Source organism: Solanum verrucosum, unplaced genomic scaffold (assembly GCF_900185275.1).
Source record: "Solanum verrucosum unplaced genomic scaffold, falcon-dt-bn FXZP01000064.1, whole genome shotgun sequence".
Lineage (NCBI taxonomy): Eukaryota > Viridiplantae > Streptophyta > Magnoliopsida > Solanales > Solanaceae > Solanum > Solanum verrucosum.
In genome coordinates, this window is record NW_026020144.1 from 2,775,884 (window position 1) to 2,794,971 (window position 19,088).

Sequence of the window (19,088 nt, forward strand, 5' to 3'; positions counted from 1 at the left end):
GCTATTAATTGATAAAACTAGGTATTTTATGTATATATTTTCTAAAATTGGTAGTATAATATTATCTATGGACATCAATGTCATAAGAAGACAAAATATAATGGACGTGCACTTTAGGATTAGAGAATTCCCACTTCATACACTTTTTTTCGTTCTTTCTCGTGCACCCATTTTTTAGAAATCATGAATTTATCTCTAAATCAACCAAACACGGGATAAGAAAATCCCACACATTTTATCCCATGAGATTGCTATCTTATCCTACGTACCAAACGAGCCACAAGAGTGTAGACATGAAAGGGATTAAGGGAAGACAATAAAGAAACCTAATACACGCAAAAGATGTTTGATGTTTCATTTCAACCTAACTCACATGACGATTAAAACATGACTTTTTAATTGCTAAGTGTAAATAATCTATTCAGAATTCAATAAGTAAAAATAAATAGAGTATAGGATGAACAAGCTCAATCACTTACACGAACGATGCATATTGAATAAAATCTCTTTACTCTTAACTAAAGGATCCTAATATTATTAGGCTTAAGAGGCATGAATTTGAATTAGTTGGGACGCCAAAATACGTACAGACAGAAAAGCCGAAGGAACGCTATAACAACAAAACAATTATTCCTCCGTGCAAAATTTGGAGGATCAAAAACATTGTATTATCCAACAAATGAAAATAAAAGAAAATAACTATTTACATCACTAATACTAAGTGCAGATAGGAGTATCTTTCTAATGACTTTTCATTCTAAGAATTTTATTCAGTTTTTCATTTACAGAACCAAAAATAGGATATGGTCTATAATTAAAGTAAGCAGCAGAAGCAATGTATATACATGAGAAAAGTACATAAATTTTTCCCCATATAGATGAGTAAAATGTAAAGAATATAAAAATACCAGTAATAGCCATTACTAATACTAGATTAGCCAAGCATTTTGCTGTTGATAGTTCTTCTTCTGTTCCTTCATTTGGGAAATGACCATTAGCAATGAAATCAAACAGTAATCGATCTTTGAAGTCGAACGTCTCCATCAACCATTTAGAGACCTCTTTTTCAGATTCTGGGATTTTATCAAGAGGAACACGTCGAACATGAATGTGTACTTCGGAAGGATCAACACCAAATGCATTGTCCAAAAACGTCGGGCACTGATTTTTGTATGCAATAGTCACATCATAAACTGCAGATTCAGCAAATTGGACAGTATGATTGTTTGTTAAGAAGGAGATAAAACATACCTTATGAAGATCAAGAATAGATAAATAAGTCATAAAATCACTATAATAGTAAATTTACAACCTTTTTTGCCAAAACCTTAGTCCTAAACAAGCTGGGGTCGGCTATATGAATCCTCACTATTCCACTTAAGCTTAGATTCATATAACTGACCCTAACTTGCTAGGATTAAGTCGTAGTTGTTGTCGGCAAAAAAGTTCTTCTCTATTAGTGTGCAAAGTGTAGTGATATGATAGGTTACAGACATTTTTGCCATGCTAAAATAATTGATCTATGTGTGAAATTCTCACAAAGTACTAATGCACTTTACGCACTATAACAATAAAGTCAAAGAACTAGTTTTGTCACATTAAAGTTAACTGGTTTCCCGTCAAATGCGACAGGGACAACAAAAGTGGAGCAAAAACAAGTATCTATTGAACATGGTAAAAAGATAGAACCTGCATCCAAAGAGCTCCGTAATATTTCCAAGCAGGCATAAAAGCCTTTTGTCTTAGGTAGCAGCACATTTTTTAGAACAGGTAATCCATTCTGACTGGCAAACTTTTGGCTTGCTTTGCACTTCTCGTCACTGAATGTAAAGAAAAAATACAATTTCAGAGATAAATTAGAAGTAATGCAAGCGTAAATTCAATAGTTGAGGTCCATTGGGAGAAACAGACAAGAATACAAGACCCAAAGGACCAAAATAACAAAAGAAATGCGTAAGATAAACCTGCCTATAATCTGTTCCTTCAGGGAAAACAGTTAGCCACAATGGATCCTGAGGATTGGTAAAAGTTGAAAGTGTTTCTTTTATCACCGGTTCATCTACTACCCAGTCTCTCTCCAGTGGAATGAATTCTAACACATAGAATCCCCAGCCAAAGACTGGCAATTTCATCAAACTTTTCTTGAGTAGATACTTGATGTGGCCCAAGCACCCTTTCCTATATGCAAGATTCCACACGTACATCCAATCTACCTCTGTTCTGTGGTTGGCGATCAGCAGTACACGTTCTCTTGGAGGAACTTTATCTCCAGAAAATACCACAGTGGTTTCATTTACTTTTTCGAATAGGAATGGCCACAATCCAAGCCAAAGACCAAACAGAAGCGCAACAACTTTCCTACTATAAAGTGTGCTGAAGAGGCGCAAGAGTACAGCTGCCACAGGCACGAAATAGATCAAGAAAACAAATGCAGTTGAAAGAAGAACTGATAAACATATCACACCCCTTATAATTCTAAAAGGAGTCAGAGGAAAATGTTTTGATTTCTTAGCAGAAGCAGGGGTCTCTTGTAATTCCATCCTGCTTTGGTTCGGTACTCAAGGCGACTATGTCATACTACTAAAGACCTGCGCAGGGTAAAGTCTCGAGCATGCACTCACAATACCTTTACCTTCAATCACTAAGAAAGGGGGTACATCGAGTGAGGCCCCATGTCAATGGAGGGCTACAATTCTTGGAATTGATATCTGCAGTAAGACAACAGAAAAGGCCTATCAGAACAGTGTCATCAATGTAAGTTAGATAGGTGATTGCCAAAGTTTCAGAAAGTGATTAGGACACCAAGAGTCTGCTGGAGTGGTGTTTAGCTAATTATTAGGATCATAGGAACAGGTAATATTCAAATCCAGAAAGAATATTACAATAGTAGAGGATGCTATATATAGTGAAACGTTTCATAGTCGAGAATCAATTTGGAAGATCATTGATTATATCTCCAGTGTGACAAGAATGAAAATGGAAGTTCTCCACATTCTGCATTCATATAAGCCCCGAAGTTCTCTACATTCTGCTTTTATACAAATCCCTAATAGTAAATACTACACCAAATATAAGCACACATATTCTATAGATTCTATAAAAGAAATTAAGCCTAGTAACATTCACTACCCTTTATTAACCTTTGTGCATTAGCAACATGTATGTTTAGGTTGATAGCAGAATTGTAGGCATTTGTCGAGTACATGTACTGTTATTACGCCAATGAATCATTCCTATCTTGGACAACAACACACATACTCAACACTTCTTCTGTCAATCGCAACACAACATGAGTAATTAGTTAGCAAACCAAATGGCACATGACACTCAGCAGGCAATACTGTTAAATGTTGTTGCAGAGGACATATTCAGAAACAATGTAAAAGGGAAGCCCAATGCACAAAGCATCCTGCTGGAAGGTCCCCAAGGAGTGTGATGCACACAACCATTACTCGGTCAAACACCACATCACGAAAGGGATCCCTAATGCAAGGGTTAGTTAGTGGTTGTTTCCATAGCTCGAACCCTGACCTATAATAGATCATATGAAGACAACTTTACTATTGCTCTAAGATTCAAAAACAATGTAATTCCCCTTTATAAACTCAATTTAATTTGTTTCCTTCCATTGACAACATAAATCCATTTTCTAGGGCACAACAGAGTATAATTTACTTAATTATTACTCCTATATCTAACATGAAAATTCTTTTCTTTTCTTTAGGAATTAAAATTTGCATATACTCTATCCTCCCGAGACTCCACTCATGAGATTACACCAGGTATGTTGTTTATCATACAATTTTCAGTAATTGGGCAAAAACACAAAAACAGAACAGATCTTTGCACATATATATGAAGATTCAAAAACATATATGAAAAAAATAAATTGCATACCTAAAATTGAATCAATTCAGAATTGGAGAGGGTGTAATGAAAGGATAATTGTTGAGATGAAGGCAATAAAACAGTAAGAGAAGACTTATTCAGCATAAAATTTCCGATTTAGAAGAAAAAATAGAACAGAAGAGAGGTGACGTGTATCCCGCGGAATAATCGAGTTGTTAAGGGTGGGAAGACGACCAAACAGTGGGATGGTGGTTGGCAAGATCCGTATTATTCTCACGTTTATCCTATCATTATAAACAACAATCCTACCTGGAATATTCTTCTTTAAGCATACTCAATTTATGATTTGGTACTATAATATAGGACCCATTTGACTACAAATATATTCAGGAAAAAAACTTGGGAATTAGTGGTAAATATTTCGAGTTTTAGAAAAAATAATAATTAGAATTTGGGCCAATTTTTAGTATTTGGGAATTTTTAAAAATTACCCCAAATTTTTATAAAAATTTAAAGTTTTGAACTAAATTTTATTCATAGTTTGTTGTACAAAATTTATATCATTATATACATATTTTATATCGTTTTTATCCGAGTTTGCTCTTCAAAGTTCCTTCCAATTACAAGTAATATAATACAAATTAATGGTATTTACCTTTTGTTTTCTTCCTCTCTTTTTTTTTTCAAATTCATATTAATAATGTTTGTTTTATGGTTTTTTATGGAACATTTTCATTATAAAATGATAATACAAACTTATGAGTACTTTTAATAATTATTAAAATTTATGGGTATAAATCATTTTTTTTTTACATCAAATATTTCTATTAAACCTATGATCAAACGCATGGTGAAACTTCATCCAAAAATAACTTGAAAAAATGAATTATACTCTAGATATGTTAAGATTTTTGTCCTTATAGAGGTGTGTTTAGTAGGTCCCAAAAAGTAAGTGATTTATTTATTTATTGTTATTTAATAAATAAACAGAAAATATTATTCCATCTAATACAATTATGGATAATATTTCTTGTTTAATGTTAATTATCAAGACAGTTAAAATGCTTGAATATGAACAAATTATTTAATTTTCTTGTTTTGATCAAATTTATATTTTCAAGACGGCTAACTCTCAAGGATCAAATTAAACCTATTTTATGTTCACATACAATTTTATTTTTTTAAATGACCCTTTTAAATCACCCTAATTTCATGAATTCTCATTATACTCCCTCCATCCACAATTGTTTGTCAGGGTAAGGTCATGCACATCCCTCAAGGAAAATTTAATACAAGGTGTAATTTGACTAATATAACCCTACTATATCAAGAATACCAAAAGTCCACATAACTTTTCAATTGAACTACACAATCATTAAGGGCAAAATTGGAAAAAAGTGACTAATTATTTCTTGGTTGTTTAAATTGACAATTAATTTTGGACATCTATTTTTAGTATAATTGACAAACAATTGTGGACGGAGGGAGTATTATACATTGTCACGCCGGCAGCTATATATGGCAATTAAGAAGAATTCAACTCAATAGTGTTCACACTAATAAAAACACGTGTCGGCTTTAATTACCATTGTATTCTTATTTCATGTTCTATTGAAATCAAGTTTCAATAAATGATCAATGAATATGAACAAATTACTTAGTTTTCTTATTTTGATCAAATTTATACTTTCAAGACTGTTAACTCTCAAAAATAAATTAAGAAGAATAATTTCATTTATGCATTGATTTTATGAAAGACAAAAATATTAAGGAACATCTATTTTAATAAAGATGACATGTAAACAGAAACGCATAGAATAATAATGTTTGTATTATATTGATCATGGCACACTATATAAATATTCTCGAAATCTCTTATGCAAATTCATAGAATAATAATGTTTGTATTCTATTGATCATGGCACACTATATAAATATTCTCGAAATCTCTTATGCAAATTCATCGCTTATTTATTGCTATATACTTCCTCCGTTTAAAAAAGAATGACCTTCTTTTCTTTTTAGTCTGTTTCAAAAAGAATGATCTCTTTCCTTTTTTGATAACAATTTTAATTTCAATTTTTTACGTGACATGTTTAAAGCCACAAGATTGAAAGGCAATTTAATATATTTGACATAACTTTAATTTAGGACCACAAGATTCAAAAGTTTTCTTTATTTTTCTAAAACTTCGTGTCAAGTCAAACCGGGTCAGTCTTTATAAAACGGATGGAGTATTAATATATCACTTTCAATTTTTTTCTTAAATTTCATACCAAATTAAAATAAAATAATCAAATTAAAATAAATAAAATATCTTTTAATTATACACAACTTGCTAGAGCACCAAAAACCATAGAAGAAATGAAAAACAAAATGTACATAACAAAACAAAAGATTGTGCATCCCAACGCATCCACCAACGGTTGAATTCGCACCACATAAAACCATTTGAGAAAACAACATCATTCACGGCATCATATTATTTTTCAAGGATGAATCATATTGAGCTGATCAGGTTCAATAATATCCTCACATTTCCTTCGTACTCACAAATCCTTTTTACTTGTCCGTGAAGTTATTACAAAATCTTCAACTTCAGAAATTGATGAATCAACAACACTAAAGTAATTTCTTCTAATCAAATAGTATGTTTTAACATATGATCTCAAAAACACTAAAAGCAAAAATTCATTAAGCATTGAATTAAAAAACCAAGCTCCCATTCCATTACATCCACCTTTATAAAAATGCAACAAAAGAACTCCAACATGACAAGCCAAATTACACCCCAAAAACACCAAATGACAATTCATCACGAACGGAAATCGGGCTCTTCTGAGCCCGATTTCCGTCCAAAATCGATACCCATAGACCAAAGCGAAAACTAAAGTCATAAGTAAAATCGCTATAACTTGAAAAGACTGTGAAAATTCAAGCCATAAAAACGACATACAAATGAGAATCGAGTGATTGAAAATTTGAAAAAACGATAAATTACGACGCCGTATTATAGTGAAGAATGTGCGAAAAATATGAAGGAAACGAGAGAGATAAAAAGTATAAGACCAGAAGAACACGCGCCCGGAAGGGCGCGTGCCGATCGGGAAACAGAGTAGCCATTGGAGCGGCGTTTTCGAACGCCGCCATATCCACCGCGTGTCGCGGATCTCCGCGACAGCGGAGGATAACATTCCGAGGAAAATAGTGGCGGAGATTAACGACATGGAAAGGCTATGGAGGGCGGGGATAGGTCCGAGAGGGATAGGGCGGCGCCGCCGTATAAGGAGGAGGAAGAGGTGGAGGGTGGTGGAGGTGAGGATAAAAGCGGAAATAGATAAAATGAGAAATGACCATGTTGACCCTAATATAATTGGACTCCATTGAAATGATGTAATTGATGGTTGTTCTGATAACAAATAGTTGATTCTTTGTATTGTTGTTGATGCTAAATTCATGTTTTTTTTTTTGAATTAATGTGAGATTTTTTGGTTCATTATAAACTATGGGCTATAGCTTATTAGTCTATTGAATAATAAGTTGTATAATTTTTTATTTAGTCTATGGTTTTAATTTTATCTTTTCTATATTGTTCTTTTCAATATTGGCTGTTATGGGGTTTAGACATTGACATTGCTGCCAAGAAGAGTCTCTTCTAGAATTTTAGTAGTACAATTTAAGACCTTGTTTAGTTGAGGAATAAGTTATTTTTGAAACTAATTATTTTAGATTAGTTATTGAATCCTCGATGTAGTATAAAAATAGCATTATAATGTCGAAATAATTATTTTGAGGATAAGTGGTTCGATGATTTTATTTCAACCAAATATGAATAAATTATTCTAAAATTAATTATCTCTTATCTGTTTTACCAAACGAGAGATAAGTATTCCTCGTTCATTGAGAAGCTTAATTTTCATCTCTAATATTAATAGATTTAGGCAGGACATTATTGTATGTAAAAGATAATCCAAGTGAAAGAGACTTTTCTATCAATTTTCAACAAGGAAGAAAAATTAATGCCAGGAATTTGCTATCATGTACTGGTAAACATTGGCGGGCGGATGATGCATAGTAAAATTGAGACTTTTCATTGTTACAATGAATTTAATGACTTATAAAGTTATATAAAAAATGAGTATTGAGTTCACATGAACCTGATATTTTACATATATATTAACATTACTAAAACTTAACAAATATTAGATGGAATAATCTGACCGCATAGTTTAGAAAAACTAATAGGTTCAACTGTAACAACTTAAAGTTTGAATTCATCAAATTAAAATTCTAGATCCATCTATACGTTGTTTGGTAATGCCCGTTTAAGCTCATATGTATGACAATCACAATGCATATGGAAGGCAGAGCAAATATTATGATATGTCTACTTCGATCTTTTGCTTTTTCTTAGCGTGTGCTATTTTCAAGGTGCTGTTCATCTTTTTATTTGAGAATTGAGACCAATATTAGTGGAGTTGGACCCCAAACATAGGAGAGTTGGAATATCATCTACTTTATATAGATATGTGTAGGAAAATGCAAAATCATATCATATATGCACAGTGTGATTTCCTAGTGCCAATCCAGGACTTCACTCAATTGACAAAAAGTTGAGGGACTTGAATTTTAGGTCACAAATTCAAATCCAACATCTTGCAAGTTAAGTTCAGTATTTAAACGAAGATGGTTACGATTGACTCAAAGGTTTGGCTCCATAAATTTGAAGGTTGCAATTGACCCAAAAGTTTGACTCCATGAACAGATTTTGAAAGACTACGATTGGTCCAAATTTCATTTAAAAAGCCCATCATTCCAAGTTTCAAAAGGCTGCACAATTAGCCCAAAGGTTTGTGCTAGTTTTTTGAACACTATATATCAAAAGGGATCCTCTTTTGGTTTGTGATTTTGAGAGGATTCCTTTTGATATGTAGTGTTCAAAAAATGTTCGTTTTGAGGCTGGCCTTGACTCTAGACAAATTTCTTTAAATCATAAAACAAAAGTCCTAGTTACTTGATAACGACGCTGGTGGAATGTAACACATATTAAGTGAAACAATCGAGAGATAGTCAGGACACCATCATAAATGTATAACCAATAACTCAATAGCTCCAATAAATCTAATTGAAAGATATCTTATCCATATATTTCATCATTTGAGAGTCATACATACCTAGGCAAAGGTTATTGTCATTGGAACTTTACTTGTGTATATGAGTGACAATTTCCACTACTCAAAAGTAGGAGGCCATTACTGTCTTTTTATGCACATGGGCTGGTCATGTCACATACCCAAAATTAGTTACTTTCAATTATTTCCAGCACTTATAAGAATTATCCAGTTTGTTGGTGTCCCCAATCTTCAATCATGTTATGTGAGACCATCTCCAACCCCACTCTATTTTACTCTCCATTCTCTATATTTGGAGAGTAAAATAGAGAAAGGGCTCTCCAACCACCCTCTAAATTACTCTCTATTCTCCATTTATGGAGAGGTGAAGAGTAGTACTCCAAATTTGGAGAACTACTATTCACTTCTCTATTTCACTTTTTAATTATTTTATTATTATTTTCTATTATTTTGTAGTTAACATATTATTTTTCATATAGACCATTAATTATATCTCTAATATTAGTAATTCATTTTAAATGTAATATAACATTTTTAAAAAATATATTATTTAATATATACTACTTTCATCCCGAATTAATAATGTTTCAATTTTTTTTAATTTTCGTCACTTTAATATAGATTGATATCATTATTATTTTCACTATGAAGAATGCACAAAATTAAAATGATAAGATGAAAATTTTAATTTAAAAAACAATATATGACATATAATTTAAATACAAGATAACAATACATAACATAAAATTTTTATCACAACGATAATTTAGTAATCCGGTAGGTCATTTTTTAGATTTAACAATATTCGGAAAAAAATAGTGTATGATCTACATAATTAGTGTAGTTGTGATTGCGGTTGTGCTTGTTGATTTCTTTTTTCAATTATTCGTAGTTGTTCTTGTTGAATGAAAATCTCTAATTTGAACAATCTTTTGCTAGACATAAAATGATTAAGGACAAAAATGTTCATTTTAAACTCCGTAATGCATTAATAGAGCATTTATGAGAGCAATGTAATAATCTTGAAAGTAGAGTATTTATGTAATTATATTTCACTAATAATTTCACTTTTATTTGAATTGTCCATTAATTTGTATATTATATAATATTAACTTGCAATTTATGTTATTTATGAATTTAGGAAAAATATAATTTTATATTAAGTAATGAATTTGAAAAAAATAAATTTTTATATTAAGTAATGAATATGAAAAAAATAAATTTTTATATTACATGAATATTAAATAAAGTGATTATTTGGAAAAAAGGAAATAAAGGATGTGTATCATGAAATAAGAAAATAATAATGAATAGAAATAATAATATAATATTAAGGAGAAAAAAAAAAATTCTTTCTTAGAGAGTAAAATAGAGAATTGGGTTAGAGTTGACTATTTGAAAAAATAAAGAACTCTATATTTGAAGAGTAAAATAGAGATTAGGGTTGGAGAGAAAGGGTCATCTAATGAGCTAAAGGTGTTGTATCATATGCTTAACTGTTTTGTACTTGATACCACAACTCATATTTAAGCGCGTTTTTCTTTCTCTAGTATTTTATTAGCTCTACTTTTCTTTCGAAAAGACCCAAAAAAGCATAAAGAGAGTGTCAGAGAGTGCAGACTCTGCAAAAATGATTACAAACTTACAGCAAATTGAAATTTATGCAACAAGATATTTTGGTTTAAAAATAATTCAGGTAGAAATTTGTAGTATAGTAGAAAATAATAACGTGTGAATTATAATGTAGAGATTTAAATATTCCTCCCCTATCAAATTATATACAACTCCCTCCGTCCCTATTTACTTGTCCATATTTCCTTTTTTAGTTGTCCCTATTTAGTTGTCCATTTTGACAAATCAAGAAAGGACAACAAATTTTTTCCTATTATACCCTTATTTACACTTCTTGAAATTTGTAAAAGTGTATGTTGTTTCTCTCCAATTTATTTCACTTGAATTCAAATAAGTGGTTGTAATTTTGAAGTGAAAAGTTGTCATAAGGATAAAATTGTAACTTCACTGTGCTAATCATTGTTGCCTTAATCTGTGTGTCATTTCTAAAGTGGACAACTAAAAAGGGACGGAGGGAGTATGTTTCTTCTTTAATTGTCCATGAAGAATTATTAAATAAGATGATGAATTTCGTGGTAAAACTCGAAATCTTAAATTCGTAGAATTAAAAATTTAGATTTGTCTTTGCTTCATATTAGTTATTATGAGCCATGTGATGGGGTCTATGTAATTAATGACTTGTGGGACTTAAAGTTACATTCATGCTCCGTATACATGCCCTAAATTAAATAACTAGTGATGAAGGGAAACATATCATACGTAATTGCATTTGTCAATTTATGAATGTGAACATGCACAATATGGCTACGTTTTTTCTACATACGTAAATTAAGCATGGAGACGAAGTCGAAACCATGTGCTCGATATACAGATGTATGTCTAATTATGTAGTATACCACATTTTGATATGTTCAATTCGATTCAACTAAAAATCAGGGTAAATAAGTAGTCAAATTGATGCATGTTAAAATGATCTTGTCGGAAAAGGCATTTGTATTTTTAAGAAACTTAATTTCCTAGAGAAAATATTTTTTCCAGAAATTTTGATTACTCGAACATGAAATAATTGGAAAACCTTCGTGCGAAACGCACCTTGAGTGATTTAAAAAATGGAAGGTAGTACCTATAATTTTTGGAGGGTAGAGTTGGTACAAATTACAAAAGGAAGAATGACTTCAAAGATAACCTGGCTTGTAGAAGCATTGTTAGGGTGTCACGTCTTAACACACAAGTATTGGTAAAATAATATCATACTCTTCAATTAATTCACATTGGTTTATAATAGTTCTAGTTATTAATCTTGCAATTAAAGCCACGAGTTTTCAGTACATAGTACTTTCTCCGTCCCATTTTATGTGGCACCATTTCTTTTTTGGTCAGTCCCAAAAAGAATGTCACATTTCCTTATATGGTAAATATTTAAAGGTACAATTCCTCTTTTACCCTTGTTGATTCCACTTAATCTTAAAGACAGTACTCCAATACATTTATGAGGAGAAAGAAAAGTGAGTCTACTTTTTAATATGACTATTTTTTGAAAGGGCAATTTGGTAAACATTTCAAAGTCTTCATTTATTTCTTAAACTCCGTGCCCGGTCAAATGTTGCCACATAAAATGGGACGGAGGGAGTAATAACTTACGTAAATGATTAAGATACCTCTGAAAATGAATTTTGTTTTAGTTTGAAAAAAAAGGAATAGGCGGATTCAGAATTTTATTTGATTGGAATCCCCCCACACCGTGGAGCTTATTATGTGCAAATTTGAATAATTAATTAATTGGGATTAGTACGTAGGTTTCAAATGTCAAATGTCTAAGGTATGTTTTAAATGAGCTTGGAATCCAACTTTCGATTCCAACTCGAGATCCAATCTCAACTCGGGTCAGAATTGGGTGTCGGGTCCTAGATCATGGTTGGGAGTCGGGTCAAGGGTCGAGGTCGAGGTCGAAAATCCGATCCTGGTTCAGGGTTGAGAGTTGAGTCATTGATTGGGATTAAGAGTCAGATTAAGTTTAGAGTCGAGAGTCATATCCTATATGTCAGGGTCTTGGGTCAAGATCGAGCTCACATTCAAATCCCGTATTGAGAGTAAGGTCTTGGATCGCGCATCCAGTTGAGGTCAAAATCTCGAATTAGGCTTAGGTTGGGAGTTGGGGTCGGGTTCAAATTTAGGTTATATATATATATCAAATAGGAACTGGGATCGGGAGTCGAATTTTGAGTCAGAGTCGAGAGTCAGGCCACCAAGAATCTGGTCCTCATGAATCGAGATCGAGAATCAAATTTCTAAAGAACCTACCAATCTTGTCTGAAATCTCAATATTAACAATATTATGACTGTATATTTAATTATCACACACTCTTCAAAATATTTTCCTCAAATACTAAACAAAGAACATAAATATGATTAACAAAGTGAAAAAGATTAATACACCTCTATATGTTTTTTTTTCTTCTCAATTAAATTAATTCACACACATGTAATTCTTATATACCACTAGGGCATTTAATTTTTGATTGGACATGATATGGACCCATGCCATTCTGACATACAAAAGAAAACAAAGTCATTGTTCAAAGTTGTTTGTGTACATAGAATGTGAACGAGGTACAATAACATGATGATACTTTTAATTTTGAAACTTCTAAGAATTTTCACATTTTTTGTGCCACATGGGTGTAATGACTAATAATATGTAACTCCATTTAATATACTAGTACCCCTAAGTTGAATAATATATATACTATCATCATTCTGACATAGGAATTCAATGAATGATGGAAAATACATGTCCATTTTCTTGTGAGATATTTCAAATTGGCAATTTTAACTATGTGGTATACAAAATTCATTCGATCATTATTTCAAATTCATGTCAATTAAGTAGGGTCGGAATTATAATAATAGATAGATATAAATCTGAAATCTAGTTATTTATGTTTAAATCATTATATGTGACATTGATAAATTTGACACGAAATCGTATATTCGTATTGTAACTCGTTCAACTATGTGACTTATAGATTGAATGGTGATAAGTTAAATTAACGTTCTCCATCAAAAATTAAATTATAATAACAGTTATTATTGCATGTATACTTTTCACGTGAAATATTTAAGATCATGTTGCAAACCAATGAACGTGAATGTAAAGAATATAGCTTTGCTTGTGTCTATAATTAGAATGGACCAGCATATTGTAACCACGTGCCAATGGTCCATCAAAAAGTCTTGCTGACCTTTTTTGACTTTTTAGCTACATACATAAAAAATTAATATTCCAATCAATTACTCTTAAGTAAAAGATATGTTTGTTTTTTAACCCAAATGTAATTTATTTTATTTTTTAAAAAAGAATATTGCAAAGCTGAAGGTTAGGTCAAAATTCATTTTCATTGTGTTTAATGTGTTTTTAAGCAAAGTATGTTGCTTATGCTGAATTTGGAAAATTTTAAATCGTAGTTGAAATGTCCTTATTAGAAACTTTGAAAAATTAATTAGTCTATTTTCAAAAGCCTACTTATTTATATTTATTTTTAGGAGCATGGTTGTTTTCACTATATGGCATCATGTCAACATACAAAACTATATATTGGTAGAGTCTTTACTCTTCAATAACCTAATAATTAAGCACGGTTATAAGTGAAATTTTAGGATATTATCATGAATTTTACCCATGATGTTTAATTTGAGATTCTATAATAATGATTATTTTTAATGGTAAGAATGCTATTATAAATAAAAAGCTACTAATAGTTGTATTTGAAGTTTTGAAATTTATCGCATGAACCGTCCCAATAAATCAAAGTTTTGATCAAAACTCATTGTTATTCGAATCGCAGTAATTTGTATATACCTTATTTAAAATTTGAAACGAATAATAAACTAATTGAGATTTTTTTTTATTTGTTTGTTTTAGAATCTATAACGTACATTTTGCTCTGCTTGTGTGAACTAGTATTCAAGTTACTAGTTCTAAACTCGATAGCTAATATAAAATTAATTAATTTATAAGTTTTGGTATACATAATACGATTGTTCATAATATAAATCTTGCACAATTCATTCCTTACGAGCTAAAGGCAAAATGCCAATTTCTTTATATTCAATAATTGTATTTACTTATAGATACAAAATTTACGTACAGGTCTAAACTTTATTTTACATAAATCATGTGTAATATTTTGTTGATATAAAAGGGGTGAGAATGAAATAGAGATGTGTTTATATTATTTTCTTCACGTCTTTTGCTTCCCTTAATTCGAACAACCAATAGCAACAAGAGTTTGTGGTGAAACGCTAAGTACTTCTTCATTTAACCTTAATCAAAGGTCTTGAGTTTGAGATATCTAGATGTTGTTTGTGTTAGGGAGCGTTTTACTCCTAATATGAGATTTTCTGACGCAAATAAGAATGTAGTCGGACTCCAATATATGAATATTGAACACTGGATAGTAAATAAATAAAAATTCCCCCAACAAGGAAAAAAAGAAAGAAACATAGGATTGATTGCAAACGTAAAAAGAACTTATCTTGACTAGTAGATAATTTATCTTTTTTACGTACAAATTAACAAAGTTCACAATGTGTGACAACTTGAATATTGAGAGTATTTTATTGAATAGATGATTAAACATAATATATAGTGCTATACTAATTAATGACCTCATTAAATTCATTTCAATATGAAATCAACCGACTCCCCTTGGCTTTTTCCTTGTTATGAAAAAAGTTACCTTATCATGGATAAAGGAAAAAAAGGTTTACATCCCATGTCTACACAAAATCAACGAATGCGAGAATCTTATTAGCTCAGTGATTAAGCTAACTAAACTTTGATTTTGTTTATGAAGATTCAATTCAGACAAAGAGAAATTAAAGATAAATTCTTAAGTCATATTAAATATCCCATAAGTCGACAATAACTCTCTATAGTAGGTGGTGTACACCTAGCTACATAGATAGACTACTAGTCATTAGCTAGAGGGCAATCGACCTATCAGAATCAAAGACAACCGATAATATTAACGTCCCTTTTAAAAAAATAAAATAATTAGTTGAAACAATGAACAAAATTGAGCGTCTTCCAAGACTGTTGACCTAAAGCTTTGTAAACTGCTTATGGAAAATTTAGGCATATCACCCAGTCCTTATTTTTAATCTCTTTTTTTTAATTTTCATTTCTCCTTTTCATACCCAAAAAATAATAATTAAACTAATAGATACAAGTGTAGAGGCCTCGATTTTACCCCTACATGACCTAAAAATGAGTACTTATATCTTCAAGACACTATTTTTTTCTTTTTAGATTCTATAATTAGTTAAACACCGTCATTTTAAATAAAACAGACAAAACATATATTAATACTAAATTACATTTAATGTCAACAAATATGTAAGTTCATAACCGCATTTGTATTTTTGCACTTGCGTACTGACTAAAAAATTTCTTCTCTGCCTTTGTCCCTTCGCCCCCCCCCCCCCCCTCCCCCCCCAAATTTTTTTTACCTCTATGTAATAAATACTTCATCCGTTTCATATTATTTATCAAATCTTTTTCTTACATAATTTTTCAAAAAATCATAAATAATATAAAACTTTATCTTATATATTTGTTGCGAATTTTTTAAAACTTATTTTACAATATTTATAGTTTCAAAAATTAATTAGAGAAATTTTAATTAATTCTACTTTAATTTTATAAATTAATAAATATTTTTTAAAATAAAATCCTTAATAATTGGACAGGTAATATGTGACAAGGAGCGTCCTCATACTCCCTCTGTCCCTAATTACTTGTCCATTTTTGAATTGACACACCTATTAAGAAAAATAATTATTGACATAGTGAGTTTACCATTTTACCCTTATTAATTATGAAGTGAATGAATTAAAAACAGGGGTCGTTTGGTAGAGTGTATAAGAATAATGAAAAATATAGTGTATTAGTAATGCTTGCATTAGTAACGCTTGTATTAGTTATGATAAGATTTTTTTATACAATGTTTGGTTTGGTGTACTAAAAATATTATGCATTACATAGTTTTTTTTAGAAAAAATATTTGTTTACAAAAATACCCTCAACAAATATAATGGAAAGGATGTAAAAAAAGTTTTTGAGGGCAATTGTATCTTTAATAATGTTAATGCATGCATTAGAACCGATTGCATTACTAATGCATAGAAATAGATGGTATTAGTAAATACACTCTTCAATACACAATAGAGTGTATTACTAATACAAGTATTAGTTATGCATAAGTTAGAAAAGTGTACCAAACAAGGTACTAATAATACATCAAGCTAATGCAATCATTATTTTCTCCAATACACTCTACCAAACGAAAGATTTTCATTCTACCTTTTTCAAAGTAACTAATTGAAGGTATAAAAGGTAAAAGAAAATTTCTTTCTTGATTTGTTAAAATGAATAAGTATTAGAGATAACTAAAAAGAAAAAAAATGGACAAGTGATTAGGAAGAGAGCGAGATTTTTTTAGTAAATAAGATGGATAGGTAATATAAAATGAGAAAAATACTTAATTGTTTTAGTAAATAATGTAAATAGGTAATATGTGACAAGGAAATTACCTCGTTTTTAGTAAATAATGTGGACAAGATAATATGTGACATTGAGAATGCTCACCTTTTTTTAACTCACCAAAAGGTCCAAAAAACCATATCTATACTTCAAAATCAAATTATTCCCCCCTCCCCGACCCCCACCCCATCCCACCTAAAACCCAATGAAATAAATATGCCTCTCTTCTCATTCTCCAACTCTAAAATCATCACTCCCCCACATGAAGCCACAAAGACAGCTCCCCTTACTATTTATTTTCATTTCTTTTTTCATCACCACCGCCACCGCCAGTATTCGCAATGCTGCCGCTGCGCCACCGCAACAGTTCAGAGAAGCTCCTGAATTCTACAACTCAGCTGAATGTCCTTCAATTGAAAATACCCATGAATTAATTTGCTCCGATGTTGCTGTTCATGCAGCAATGACTCTTGATTCCGCTTATATCCGTGGATCAATGGCTGCTATTCTCTCTATTCTTCAACACTCTTCTTGCCCACAAAACATAATTTTTCACTTCGTTGCTTCCGCCTCCGCAGACGCGTCACAACTACGCGCCACCATTTTAGCTTCCTTTCCTTATTTGAAATTCGAAGTTTATCGATTCGATGATTCCTCTGTTTCCGGCCTAATTTCTACTTCTATTCGTTCAGCTCTCGATTGTCCTTTGAACTATGCGAGAAGCTACTTAGCTAATATTTTACCTTTATGTGTTCGGAAAGTTGTGTATTTGGATTCCGATTTGGTTTTAGTTGACGATATTGCGAAACTATCAGAAACTCCACTTGGGGAAAATCAAATCCTTGCTGCTCCTGAATACTGTAATGCGAATTTCACTTCGTATTTTACTCCAACTTTCTGGTCTAACCCATCTCTATCTCTTACATTTGCGGATCGGAAAGCTTGTTATTTCAACACAGGGGTGATGGTAATCGATCTCGATCGATGGAGAAATGGTGATTACACAAGGAGGATTGAAGAATGGATGGAATTACAGAAACGTATGAGAATTTACGAATTGGGTTCGTTACCGCCGTTTTTACTTGTGTTCGCCGGAGATATAGCTCCGGTAGATCATAAATGGAATCAACATGGACTTGGTGGAGACAATTTTCGAGGACTCTGTAGAGATTTACATCCAGGGCCGGTAAGTTTACTGCATTGGAGTGGAAAAGGAAAACCTTGGGCTCGTCTTGATGCTAATCGGCCATGTCCGTTAGATGCTCTTTGGGCTCCTTATGATCTGTTAAAACCTCCATTTTCGTTTGATTCTTGAAGATGGAGATTCGAATTTTTTTGAGTTCAGAACGAACAACTCAACAATGGTGGAGAAAATGAAATTTAATCGCTGCAACTGTAAAGAATTCAGCGAAGAAGATGATGAAGAAGTTGGGTTTAGAAAGAAAAAAAAAACAGAGGATGAAAGTTTTTAAGATCCAATAATTCAAAATTAATGGAAAGGATTAAAAAATATTCATTTTTCTCCTTTTTAAAATAAAATTTACAATACATTTCTGGTTTTAATTTTTTTCTTCTGAATGATGTATGTATCTTTGAGCTTATATTGTACAGGAGGAGTTAAATTTTTTGGCTTCTTAGATGATATTGCTTCTTTTTTTCAATTCCAATTAACAAATATTACTCTTGTTGAACGGTGTCTCGTTTATTCTTCTTTACTATTAATGGTGCTATTTGTTGTATTAACTCTTTGTTCTCTGAGTTTGGTTATTATTTGTGTGTTTTATTCTAGCTTTGATTATAGTTGTACCTTGATATGATTTGGTTGTTTGTTGTATTTTGTCATGACTGTCTCATTTCTTCTTTATACTATTTTGGATTATTTTTTCTTGAGTACGAATTTATTGGTAACAATTTCTTTACTTCTAAGATAACAATAATTAAGGTATGTGTATATTATATTCTTTCCATACTTTACTCTGTGTAATTACATT

At 31.3% G+C, this 19,088-nt stretch overlaps 3 protein-coding genes across 3 annotated transcripts; 1 reads left to right on the forward strand and 2 right to left on the reverse strand.

The window, feature by feature from the left end:
- Positions 1–732: 732 nt before the first annotated feature.
- Positions 733–4,090, reverse strand: LOC125827782 (probable 1-acyl-sn-glycerol-3-phosphate acyltransferase 4). Its single transcript, XM_049507116.1, has 4 exons — positions 3,898–4,090; positions 1,969–2,708; positions 1,690–1,820; positions 733–1,193 (listed from the first exon to the last, which is right to left on the reverse strand). The coding sequence occupies exons 2-4, from the start codon at positions 2,538–2,540 to the stop codon at positions 742–744; spliced, it is 1,155 nt and encodes a 384-aa protein (XP_049363073.1). The 5' UTR covers positions 2,541–2,708; positions 3,898–4,090; the 3' UTR covers positions 733–741.
- A 2,308-nt stretch (positions 4,091–6,398) lies between these two features.
- LOC125827910 (elongation of fatty acids protein 3-like) lies at positions 6,399–7,307 on the reverse strand. The gene has a single exon (XM_049507245.1). The coding sequence runs from the start codon at positions 7,305–7,307 to the stop codon at positions 6,399–6,401; it is 909 nt and encodes a 302-aa protein (XP_049363202.1).
- A 10,052-nt stretch (positions 7,308–17,359) lies between these two features.
- Positions 17,360–18,845, forward strand: LOC125827784 (probable galacturonosyltransferase-like 1). The gene has a single exon (XM_049507118.1). It carries the CDS (start codon positions 17,360–17,362, stop codon positions 18,410–18,412), a length of 1,053 nt encoding a protein of 350 aa, XP_049363075.1. The 3' UTR covers positions 18,413–18,845.
- The last annotated feature ends 243 nt before the right edge of the window (positions 18,846–19,088 follow it).

What these genes read in the sequence shown, in the direction of transcription:
- LOC125827782 (XM_049507116.1), bottom strand. Translation starts at nt 2,540, where the DNA reads ATGGAATTACAAGAGACCCCTGCTTCTGCTAAGAAATCAAAACATTTT. An exon ending in CCTGAAGGAACAGATTATAG is followed by an intron (nt 1,821 to 1,968) that starts GCAGGTTTATCT and finishes CTTTACATTCAG; the next exon opens with TGACGAGAAGTGCAAAGCAA. An exon ending in ACGGAGCTCTTTGGATGCAG is followed by an intron (nt 1,194 to 1,689) that starts GTTCTATCTTTT and finishes CTGAATCTGCAG; the next exon opens with TTTATGATGTGACTATTGCA.
- LOC125827910 (XM_049507245.1), bottom strand. Translation starts at nt 7,307, where the DNA reads ATGAATTTAGCATCAACAACAATACAAAGAATCAACTATTTGTTATCA.
- LOC125827784 (XM_049507118.1), top strand. Translation starts at nt 17,360, where the DNA reads ATGAAGCCACAAAGACAGCTCCCCTTACTATTTATTTTCATTTCTTTT.